The sequence below is a fragment of the Anthonomus grandis genome, chromosome 18, assembly GCF_022605725.1.
Source record: "Anthonomus grandis grandis chromosome 18, icAntGran1.3, whole genome shotgun sequence".
NCBI classification, from domain to species: domain Eukaryota; kingdom Metazoa; phylum Arthropoda; class Insecta; order Coleoptera; family Curculionidae; genus Anthonomus; species Anthonomus grandis.
The window spans coordinates 9,124,705-9,137,912 of record NC_065563.1 but is presented as its reverse complement, the minus strand read 5'-3'; the positions used below and the strand labels follow the sequence as shown (position 1 = coordinate 9,137,912).

General features: G+C 34.0%; 1 protein-coding gene across 3 annotated transcripts in view; it reads left to right on the top strand.

Annotated features, from left to right (window-relative positions):
• Positions 1-13,208, top strand: part of LOC126746998 (E3 ubiquitin-protein ligase RBBP6-like) — a 141,474-nt gene that overhangs the window by 29,658 nt on the left and 98,608 nt on the right. For 2 of the 3 annotated variants that reach the window (XM_050455466.1, XM_050455464.1), the window contains exons 5-6: positions 8,500-8,611; positions 8,673-9,010. In XM_050455466.1, the coding sequence (XP_050311423.1) occupies positions 8,500-8,611; positions 8,673-9,010 (450 nt within the window). The remainder of the gene's footprint in view (positions 1-8,499; positions 8,612-8,672; positions 9,011-13,208) is intronic. The other variant, XM_050455465.1, reaches the window with a different exon arrangement.

Here is a 13,208-nt window from a genome sequence, read left to right as displayed (position 1 = left end):
CTTAGCTAAGGCAGGTTACTGGTGACGAGATTGGGATTGTTATTCGTAATATAAAGTCCAATGCATCTGGTGCTGATAGAATTTCGCTAGAAATGATAAAGCTGCGTGAATCAGCCATAACTCCGTACTTGGTACATATATTTAATACTTGTATTTTAAACTTGGAATTTCCTTCCAATTGGAAGAAGGCAATTGTTAAACCTCTGGCCAAGGTCACACAGCCTGATACGTTTTCTGATTTAAGACCCATCAGCCTGTTATCCACAATGGGCAAAATTTTAGAAAAGTTGGTTTATCAGCAAGTGGTTGCGTTCTTGAACGAGCATATAGTCTCATTCCAATTCATCAGTCTGGCTTTCGAAAGTCCCATAGCACAACTACAGCATTAATTAAAGTGCTGGATGATATTGTAGGTGCATCAGATATTGGTAAAACCACGGCTTTGGTTCTCTTGGATTACAGCAAGGCATTTGACACCATTGATCATCGAATGTTATATGCAAAATTGTCTTACTTGTGTTCAGATGCCACTGCGCCGTTTTTTAGGAGCTACTTGAGCGATCGGTTTCAAGCTGTTGAAATTGATAACAACATAGGTCAGGTTGTGAAGGTGGTCCAAAAATCTTTCTGCGCATTGAAAAATTTGTACAAGAGTAGGGAAATTATTAATACAAACCTGAAAATTTATTGGTCTTTTCTTAATAGAAATTAAAAATACCGGCTTCAAAAAATACAAAATGCTTGTGTACGGTTCATTTTTGGGGTGAGTGTAAGGGAACATATCACTCCAAAATATTGGGAACTTGGTTGGTTGAAAATATGCGATCGTCAGAGTTGCCTAGCAAAACGGTTACTTGATAGTTCTTGTCCAGGCTATCTGTTTGATAAGCTTAATAAAAGAAATACTCTTCATAACAGAGACACGCGCTTTAATGATTTATTTGATGTTCCTAGGCATAGAACAGAACTTTTCCAACATTCGTTTTCCTATTTGTTACCTAAGTTAGCCAACACTGATATTTTTCGCAAACTGTATGACCTACCATTTTTGACATTTAAGAAAAAATAGAAGCAACATTTACTTAGTTAAGTTTAAATTGTTAGTTGTTAAAAGCAATATACTTACGCCATAGAATGTCAAAATTTTTTAGTGATTTTATAAAATATAATTCCTACGCTTGTGTTACCTTGTGTATACCTTTATAATTACAAAAGTATCATTGCTTAGTTAGTACCTTAAGTTACCAATATGTAAATTTAATCTTATGTATTTTGTATGTATGCTCGGTTAATAACAGCTATGCTGAACTTCGCCGAGTTAAAAATAAAAGCCTATTATTATTGGCTGTTTTTTTTTTCAAATTCGAAACATGCTATTTGTTGATAAGGCTACTTATAATATAAAACATGAACATAAATCGACATATTACTAACACATAATTAAGAAAAAAACACAATACTGGGTTCAGCATACTAGCATAAAAAATAACACCAAATTGAATTAATTCAAGACAAAATGAGTTTAAATTTTCTGAGAGTAACATCACAAAAATAATGTAAAATATAACATGACAAAAAATCAAACCTTTAAATCTTTATTAAACACTAATTATGTCCTATGGGTCTATTCCCAATTATCTTCAAAAAAACCGTCCGTAAAAATACTTGCTTTTAAGCAGTTCCGTTCAGGACTTTTTAAAGCAAGGAGGACTTTTAGAGGCTCTGATGCAATTTGGAAGATGGTTAAAAAATTTTATGCTCAAGTATAAAAAGGTGGAGAAGTCGATTTGTCATTTATACAGGGTGTTTCTCAATCTATACGCATAAACTTGGGAAATTATTGCTAATGATAAATAATGACTAATAGTAAAAAAAAAATTAAGTAAAATATTTTTAGTTTCTGAGATAATTCTTTTTTTTTCAAACTTTATCAGGTGGAATTTTGTTTTGAAATTAAGAAGTAAACAAGTCCGGATGATGTTTATTATGTTTAGTAGTACCTACTTTGCTACCAGTTGGTACAGTTGTGGTCGTATTTCGTTTTTTATTAAAATTATGCCGCATAATTTTTCAAATAAGGAACTAATGTAACATGTCTACTGGCATACGGGGAATCAAGACAAAACAGTGTGGCTGCAGCTAATCTTTATGCACAAAGGTTTCCTCATAAGTATCATCCGTCGCGTGAAGCTTTTTTGCGTGTGGTTCAGCGGGGTAGAGAAACTGGAAATTTGCGGCCGAGGCCCAGGGCAACATGGTGGAGCCATTAGACCTAGGGGCATTTTAAATCTGAAGAATTTGATTTTAGATATCATCGAAGAGTCACAGTTTGGCGAATTTTAAGTCATGAATTACTGTATCCATTTCACGTCCAAAGGGTACAAGCTTTACTTCCAAGGGAACATGCGCCTCGAGTAAACTTTTGCAAGTGGTTGTTACATCAGCAGCAGTTAAACCCAAACTTTACCAGGAACATTTTAGCTACGGATGAAGCAATTTTCACACGCAATGATATTCACGATTTTCGCAACACGCATTTTTGGGCAGTTGAAAATCTGCATGCCTATAACTGGTGCTCTTTATTTACAATTCTTGCGACAAAATTTGACGGTACTCCTTGAAGAAGTCCCTCTTCACATTAGGCAGAATTTGTGGTTTCTTCACGATGGTGCTCCACCACATTTTGCGCGACCAGTGCGACGGCATTTGGATCGAATGTGCCCCGAACGATGGATAGGCCGAGGTGGTCCAATTGGATGGCCTCCTCGATCACCCGACCTTAATCCGTTTGACTTTTATTTTTGGGGCCACCTAAAATCTCTGGTGTATGTAACCGAAGTTGACAATGAACAGGAATTAAGAAATCGGATATTTGCTGCCGCCGAGGAAATTCGACTACGACCTGGATTAGCTGCTGTCTGCAACTCTTGGATTAGGCGTGCTCAATTATGTATTGAAAGTCATGGAACTTCGAACAGTTACTATAATAGTTAAATAAACATTTATTTTGGAGAATTTACGTTTTTTTTAAATTTTAATTAATAAGTCGTTTATCTCCGTAACTAAAACTATATTAGTAAATTTTTTTTCACTATTAGTCATTATTTGCCGTCAGCAATCATTTCTCAAGTTTATGCGTATAGGTTAAGAAACACCCTGTATATCCATGTCTCAGTTTAAATAATAGAAGAGTAGGGGAATAATGTGATGTTTTTCTTGTCTAATTTGTCAAATCACGCCATAAAAACACCATGTCCAGACGATCCAGACACTATTAAGAGAATGAAACGATGATATAAAAAAGGTGGAGAAGTAAGTCGAATTCTCATTTATATATCCCTAGTTCCCATGTTAGTTCACTTATCGGGATGGGCATTGGAATATTGTAATTTTGTCTGGTATTGTAATGTTTTGAGGAGCCATTATTTACAAGATACGATTTATATATTTTATATATTAAGCAAGACTCCACAATAAACAAGCAACATAAGATAAGTATCTTTAAATCTCTATATGAGTCCTGTGGAGACACATATATCTAATCGCTCTTTTTTGCAAAACAAACACAGAGTTGAAAAACCCTTGACTGTAGCAACCCCAAAATGCTATTCCGTACCATAGATGACTTTTAATCAAAGAAAAGTAGACCGATTTTGCAGTTCCGATCCCACTTCATTTGAAATCACTTTAACAGCATAACATCCTCTAGCCAGTTTTTGCTTCAATGGTGATATATAATAATAATAATAATGTTTATTTCGAAAACAATAATACAAAGTAACTAAGAATACAGGATTAATTACACACAGGAAACACAATTAACTACTAAGTTTGTGCGTGTTCCCATTCAAAATATATAGATATTATATCAAGTTCATACAAAATAAAATCTAATATTATGTGAACAGTATAGTGATTACAAGCTAGCAACAATTAACACTAACCAAACAATTGCTCAATATGAATGATCCAAGTTTTTATTCTATACTTGATCCTGGCATAAGGTTTAATTCTCAAATCAAGAGGCATCATATTGTAAATTTTTGGAGCTGTATAAATTAACGATCTTTTGGTAAAAGTAAAATTTATTTTAGGAAAGGATAGAGGATTGTTACTTTGAAACCTGGTTGCCAAAGGCAATAGGTCTACTTTTAGCTATTTTATTATTACAAAGAAGTCTTGTAACTGAATTTACATAAATGTGATGCAGCTGAAAAACTCCTGCCTCACTAAACAAATCAGTTGATGGGTACAAATTATTTTTAAATAAACAAACTTTCAGCAATGCTTTTTGAGCAATAACAAGAGGATCAAGAACAGACCTATAAGAAGCACCCCATACACTTATACCATAACCAAGTACAGACTCCACTAGAGTTTTATACAATGACAAGATTGTCTTTTTTAACAAAGAATGCCCTAATATTTAAAACTTATACAACTTACGTATTTTACCAATTATGTAATCAATATGTACATTCCATTTTAGTAAGTTGTCAAAAAATACTCCCAAATATTTTACATTATTGACACAATCAATTTTAGTGTTACACTGGCAAAAATTGTAATTTTGGCAATAAGTTATGAATTCTTAATGTAGTGTAACCTGCTAGACTAGAATTATTTTTGGCATAACACATAAACTTTGTTTTGTCGGTATTTAAAGTTAGCAGACTGAACTCAAACCAATTTTTTACCCTTAATATTAATGACTCAGCTTTATTTTTGACTCCCTCCTATTACTTACTATTACTTATTACTTATAACTATTACTTATTACTCCTCCTTTTACTTCTGTAAGATTCACCTGTCAGACGTGCATGTTTATGTTTTGTGGCCTTCCATTTATCTACATTCCTTGATCTTTTTCTGCCTTGCGGTTGATTACTCACATATTCACTATCACCGCTTTCCATTTTGATTTCCAAAAGTTAAATATTATTTTCTTCGTTTTTCAGACCCGGTAACAGTTCGATAACAAATGAATAATAATCTCTAAAAACGACAACAACAAACAGCTGACGCAGTTGCACACATATTGCACACTGAGTGGAAGAACGGTCCATGTGGAGCACATGGACTGTTCTTCCGCTCAGTCTGTTTCGACGGGGGGCTGATTGTAGGTAACGGTATTGAATTTTGGACCGTTTTTGAGTTCATTCGATGGAAGGAGGTCGTTTAACCCTTTACTGCATGAATTTTTTGTTTTTTTTGAAAAAATTTCCAGGGATGGAGGAATACGCTTTATTTATTTATAAAAAAATGGAAAGTGACATATATGGAATATTATGCAACAACATTATCATTTATTCAGTGTGGAACCTCAAAAAACAATTTCGGTCTTTATTAAAACACAATAAAACTTTACATTTCGTACAAGACACAAAAGATTTATATTCACACAATGGAAACTTGCATCTTGATCTTTGTTGTTCACTCCATTCTGGTAAATGGTCAATACCATCAAGACGCACCTCTTGTTGAGGAATTTCTTTGGTAGGTCCACGCTTCTTTTTTATAGCATATAATGTCTGAACCTCTGCTGAAGGTCTTCCTACTCTTCTTTTATATTCTTTATTAGCATTGCATAAAGAATCAGCGATTGCTAGCTTGAAGTCCTTAAGGGGTATAATAACCAAGCATTTACGCAACACAAATCCAACATGTGAAAAAATATGCGTAAATACCATTTCTTTGATCGAATTTTAATCCTATAAAATCCCAACATGGCATCCAGAAGGTCGACGCCCCCCATATAATTATTGTAAACAAAAACACTTCTAGGGCATTCAATTATTTTATGAGTGTTTTCTTTTTTGAAAAATCTTTTTTTCTCACCACGAGGTTCAGAACCAACATAGGTAGAAAGGGTGGTCACGACTTTATTATCATACCATGATACTGTTGCAATATCCACATTATCTATGCAAGATATTTTTTCTTTTATTGTGCCACGACCAGTTTTCTTCATATCTTTTTCAGATGGTAATGTACATGGTATACGATTGGCTCTCACTGTCCCTAAAGGCAATATCCCTTCTTTATGTAAGTAAATCATCAAAGGTATGCTAGTAAACCAATTGTCAAAAAATAGTTTATAGTTGTTATTCCTTAAAAACACTCTCGGATAACCTTATTACAACATTACTACTCATTCCTAAATTGGGGCGCCCGTTAGGAACTTGGTTGCTTTGGAAATTCCGCTAAGAACGAAGTTCTTATAACCCCACTCGTGAGGTTTCTTAGGATTATATTGCTTTAGTTGACTTCTAGCTTTGGTAGGAATGATTTGCTCGTCTATAGCAAGGTGTTCCTCATGTGGTACCAATAGTAGTCTTTCTCTTATTTGGGTAAGAAAAGGTCTAATTTTGAATAACTTATCGTGACCTGGTTGACCTCTTTGGATCATTTGACTATTGTCATTGAAATGAATAAAGCGTTTTATCGTCTCGAATCTATTGCAGCACATAACCTCAGAAACAGCAGGATGGCCTAATGAACCATTCCAATAATCTCTTGTAGAAGGCAACTGTATTAGAGAAGTCAAAATGCAGATTCCGATGAACTGTTCAATCTCGTGACTTTTTGTATGGACAGGCTTGTGTGGTTGACACTGGATATTATACAAATTACTTTGCTCTGTAATGTAACTTATGAGCTCTTTTGGGAAAAGGAATTTGAAGTATTCTACTGGAGTTGCAAGCGTACGAATCGAATCCGGAAGATCCTGACAACCTCTAAATTGAACTTCGTTATCGTTTTTTAATAGATTAGCTTCGTGCCATTCAATATTTTCTGATAGGGGCATATCGTCATCAGATGAATAGTCGGATTCCGAATCTGGATCATTTTGGTTGGTTTGTATTTTTGAATTTACACAACTTTCAGCTTCGTCGCCAGATAAATCTGGATCATCACTTTCATCGGAGTCTATATTAGCTACATGTTGTAGAGTACCATAATCTTTGTGTCCATAACTGAAAATAAAAGCAACCAATGTAAACATAATTGCATATTGTTCCATATATGGCACAAGCACAAAATCGTAAACATAACCTCCTAAATTACCAACAAATGAAAAATAACTTACCGTATAAGACAGCTTACACTTCACCCGTAATGCCAATAATTTTTTTTCGATAATATTATAATTTTAAGAAACAAAAAACTTGCAAACAAAACGTATCAATCAGCTGTTAGCGTGAAATACTTTCAAATTAAATAACTGTCATATAATTGAAAAATACTATCGATGTGTACATTTTGCTGTGTAAGCGGGTACGTTCCAAATATGATACAGTATGCAGTAAAGGAATATAACTTAATTTTAGACAATATTTTTATATTTTTGTAGTTTGGGTCATATATGGCACATGATGCGGTAAAGGGTTAATAAAGATGGCTATCTCACTTTGAAATGTCAATTTTGGTCACTTGGACCCTTCTTTCACTCACCGATTCAATTCCTTTTCATCGACCATCAGGTTTTAGAAAATCATTCCAGTATGTAGGCATTCATATGTGGAACAAGTTACCGGATTACATTAAAAATAGTTCACCAAAGAAATTTATTGCATATGTTAAAGAAATTCTTCTTAATTCTCAACATAGGCATTTTAACAAATTCACACCACCAAATTTTTATTAAAAATATAATTTAATTATTTTTATTTAATTGCAACCACATTATTTTTGAGTTCTTACTTTTTAAATCAACACTGGTCTTGTTGATCTTGCAGGCATAAAAATAAAATTTTAGATGGTTCATTTCGGAATACCTATTCATTTTTGCGTGGTGTTGCTCTGGTTTTCCAGCCTTGGCTCGTGTTTTTTGATGCCCTTTCTCCTCTCTGCCTATTGCACAAATGGTACCTATATTAATGCAACTGATATAGTGAATTATTACCCTATATTTTTTTGTTGTTTTTAGCTTTTATATGTTTTTAGGGTTAAATAATTTATTTTCTAAATAATTATAATTAGGAATGTCTTTATTCTTGTTTTAGTTGTAATTAGGTTAGTATGTTTTAACGGCCTGAGCAGCACATGCGCGCTAGCTCGTGTATGTGTTATCGGTTGTTTTTATAATCGCAGTTCAGTCCGCATTACTTTTAGCCTTGTGTAAATTCTTGTAATAAAAAATAAATGTAATTTTCTATGTAAAATGTTTAAGTGGTAATAAAAGTCTTTTGAATTTGAATCTGTCAATATTTCAAGGCATTTGTGGGTATATTACAGGCTTTTTAGGAACATTTTTTAGAATGTAAGGTTACTTCCCGGCTTAGAGTGACTTATATGTCTCATTGTCCTAAGTGCCTGGAAGAAGCATTGATGAGCCCGGACTAAATGTTTTATAATAAGGAAAGAGTCCTATAAATGCTAGTTAAGGTACAAAGCGATCAGAGCAAAACGTTCCAAGTTATCCAGATCTATTGAAATTCTTTCAACTAATTGAAATTAAATGGTGAACGTTTTTTTGCAATACAAACCTTTTTCCAGGTAATTCCTTTTGTGACGAATGCATCAGGAGCGTTTTACTGGAAAGCGAAGACCACGAGTGTCCGGATTGCCACGAAAAAGGCATTTCGCCAGCAACACTGATCCCCAACAGGTAAAATTAACCCATATAAACCCTTTACGGGCGTTTTCACACCGTTTTTTTTTTTCGATAGATTTTTAAGGAAATCCGTGGCCAACTTTAAAAACACCACTGGCTACGAAAAGAAGCCAATTTACAGACCCAAGCCTGAAATACCGAAGGAGGAACCCAAGAAGGAGCCCACACCGCCTCCGGTTCTGGCAGATTCTACCGCTCCGGCCAAAGAAGAACAGAAAACGGTTATTTCTGAGGCGGATTCTACTGAGCCAAAGCAGGAGAAGAATGTGAAATCCTCTTCGCCGAAAGTAGAAGAAGATGGTCCACCGGGAGTATCTCCGGGCGCGTCTCCTTTACGTAAGATCACCACCATGGTGTCCCAAGGGACTAAGGATTCGCATAAGGACTACCATCGTGAGTTATTAATATCGACGCTGTGGCGACAAAGAGGCGTAAGTGCCATTAAGCGAATTTTACAGGAGGGCCAAAAAACTTATAAGCTCGTGAAATAATTATCTTAGAGACCTAATTTCTTTTCATAGGTCATTTAACAGTTAAAAAAAACATTATTTGAACTTATAAAATGCTAAAAACTATTAAAATCTGTTATTTATTTCGTATTTTGTTGCTTACGCCATTTTGTTAAAAATCATTGGCGTTTAAACCGCGGCGACCAATCAGTAATCACGAGAGCGTATTAGACCTTGGAAAAGCGGCAAATGAGCAGGACTACGCCCCCTTATTAAATCCATTTTTTGCCAATTCAACCATCTTTTGACCTCGAGACGTCATCTAAAAAAATAGGGACTTATAAGCTTATTCTTACACAATTTATTAAGGCTTAAGCAACAAAATTTAAGCAATTTTCAAAATTAAATTACGCCTTTACTATTTAATGTTAAACTATTTGTTTTATATTTAATTGTATTTTCATTACAATTTTTACTATTTGTAAATATATTTTAATAAATAATAATGTCTTTGCAGCTATAAACTAACATAAGTAATCCTTTATTTGCTAATGGGAAGTTGGCCTTTTAAAAAATGTTATCAAAAATAATAAAATACTTATGAGTAAACTTACCTTGTGAAAAATAAAGCCCGGGCGTAAAAGCACTTAACGCAATGACAGTCTGGCGGCAACTAATAATAGAAGGGGGCACAATGTGGCGCTTAGAATTATATATCGTCGGCCCAATGCCAAAACCATGAATGTGAAAAATCGTGATTTGGAGATATTTGGGTTTGAAGGTTTTGATACTCTGTGAAAATTCAGATTTTTGTCGGAATAATTTAATTTCTTGGGAGACATAGGATCTACTTTGACAGTTTATGACTTGCTTATTATTTTTTCTGTTTATTAGCCCCCACCTTCCAAAACGTCACATTCGTGGATTTGGGATTGCAAAATTTTCTTTCAAATCACTTACAGTACAATAAGAAAACCTAAAGACACAATGATTTTCAATATTTTTATTGATTTGAAATATCAATAAACATGTGTATTTTCATTGGGAAACTAGGATAAACTCAGGATCTATAAATCTAAGAAAACAAAACTACTTAAACTTCTAAATCATTGGCAAAATAAACTCTAAAAACGAAAAAGGTTTTCTCAAAAAATACTGAAAATACAAAAGGAACTAAATTCATATGCTTAAATGAGCTTGAGTATAAAGTGAAATGGTTTAATTTTCATTTGAGTCAGTATTTTCACTGTCATTTGGTTCTGGTAATTTATCCCTAATATTATTATTAATTTTTAGCGACTTGTAAAAACTGTGATGAACTTTTGGGATTGTTAAATCAGAACAAATTTTTTGTAAATCCTGATATTTTGGCTTCGCAATGGGTAACTCACATTCATATGATTTTTTTAACTCCGCTGTTTTTGGTCGACCTCAAATTTTTTCATGCAGTGTATGTCATGAAATTCTTGTTCAAAATCCATTTTGTAAAACACCTTCGTCATGTCCGATTTAAGATAACGAATCCAGCAAACCGTACGCCATGGTATTTTGTTCATCTCAAATTTTTGCGCTGCAAATTCTTTAAAATCATAAACATCATCAAAGCTTCTGCTCCTCACTTCAAATGGGCGTGATTTCATACGAGCATCTCGTATTACTTGCGCCCAACCTTCAGGAATGTATAGAGGAACATGCTTAGCTTTCTGCTCAATTTTGGAATGTATGGAATCGCATTCCATTTCAGTGTGTCCGCTTTCGAAAAATTTATGATCTATGATTTTCAAGCTAGGATGAACAGAAATGAGCTGCATATACATAGCAGCAAAATTTGAATTCTTTTGCTGGCCATCACAGCTATCTGACATCATTCTAACTTCTGTTACTTCTGGATTAGATAATACGTATTCATAGATACAAGAAGCGATTTCATTTGAACCCCTTTTACCCTGGGTTTCATCCCATAGATAGCAAATGCCATCTTGATTTCCAATATTATAGACTGTCAAGTTATAAACAGCTAACTTGCGCAAGTAAAATATCTGTCCTGCAGATCCTTTCGGAGTTGTGAGTACAGCTTCAAGGTCAAAATTGAATGCTAATATAGTAGAATTGTTTATTGCTTCCAGTTTATCAGCACTGCGAGCCTTGCGTGCCAATTCCTTTCTTCTCAAGTGTTGCTGGAACGTTTGTTCTTGCGTTTCTTTTTATTCTCCAGTCATATTTTTCTGTGCCAAACATATCTTGCACTGGTCCTTCTTTAGCTTGAACAAACCCACGTTATATTTTTTTAAAACTTATCTGTATCTTTCGATTGAAACAGAGCGAATATTTTTTGTTTGCATTGTGATTTGTACATATTGCGCATTATGGACAAGTTTAGGGTAGGGTCCAAATATTTTTTTTTTTACTTGAAGCCCTGCAGTAGTGGGACTCAACTGCAGGAAATGATAAAATGTGATCACGTACCATTTGCAAACAATCCTCAGTTAACTTATTAGCAGGAGTATGTTTGCCACGGCGGTCTTTTTCTATTGTTCCAGTAGAAGATCGTTTTTGTAAAGATATTTTTATGAATGAATCTGTTACATTAAGTGTAGATATGAAAAATTCGCGGCACACTTTATTTTTTTGTCCATCAACGGTAAGAAAATAATTACAGGTGTTGACCCTTCTGGAAGTTTCTAGATTTCTGGTGCTTCTTTTTTTTGGTATTTGTTCAACATGATGAATAATGCAATTCCGCTGATCATCTAATGATGAGAGTTGCCGAAATTCTTCATAAATGTTTGACCTATTCTCTTCTGAAACGAAAGATTCGAGGCATTTATGTTTCTCTTTGCCACCACAAGGGCATGGTAGTAATGGCCTTGCTGGTTTACCTATATTTTTAACACTTAAGTATGCCTCTCCTCTAAGTCTTTTTTGTTTTCTGATATTTTTTTTCCAAGTGTCAATGTTTTTCTTCTTCCTCTTTAGTGGAAGTTTTTCTGAAATAAAAAGCAATGAGTATTTGTATTTTTAAATATTTTTTTTAATGTACTTGTTTCTTCGCTTGTGTCCTTAGAAGAACTGGAAGAGCTTGAGGATGTAGAGCAAGTGGAGCAACTAGAAGAACTGCTTGTACTATCAGATTCATTTTCAGGATTAAAATTATCTGACGACGATGCTTTGTTGTCATAATCACTATCAAATTTAGTTATTACAACATTTTGTTCTTTAACATGGGATAGTGTTTCTTTTTCATCTTCTGGACATTCATCTAAGATAATAAAATTAACTTGGTCAAAAAAATACATCTATAACAATAATAAAAAAACCACCTGCTTTATTATTGATTGTATGATTTTTATTGCTAGCAAGTATTGATTTGGTAGTTGAAACGTTTTGAATTTCAGCCAGAGGTAGTATGTCTTCTTGAGCATCGGTGCCAGAAATTGAATGTAAAACAATAATTCACTAATATCAAAAAATATTATCTCTACCTGTTATATTATTCGGTATTGGTAGGAGAGTGTCATAAATTTTAATGTATCCTGCATCAAAGGCCACTTAAGAAAAATTAATAAAATTATATTTTCTATTTTGATGCAAAGTCAACCATAATTATTATTACCTTAGTTCCATTTTGGTCCATACATTGCTTATCTCTTTCATGTTGACACCTAACGCTATCCATTATTTTTTGTGTTCTAGATGTCACGTTTATCATTTTATAATTGATTTTTTACTACTCAAAATCTATACACGAATGTTACAAAGTATACCATACACTTACAATGTCAAAACAACGAATGTACCACATTCACTGACTTGAAACTTTTAATGCAAGGCCAAAACCACGAAAGTGTCACATTCACGATACGCGCGTTGCGATAGTCGAATACAAACTAAGATACGTCAAAGGCAGTACAGCTACCCCCAGCAAAACCATGATGCTTGCAGATTCGTTGGTTTGGCATTGTCAAGAACTGGTTTAGAGGTGCTTGAAAATGTGTAGATAGGTAAAAATTGCCAATTTTGCACATTCATGGTTTTGCCTTGGGACCGACGATATAGGCTCGATTTTTAACGAATGTGAATTTTTGCTCCTTATGTTCTGTATACCAATTGGGTACGTCTCGTCAAAATAATTTCGATCCAAT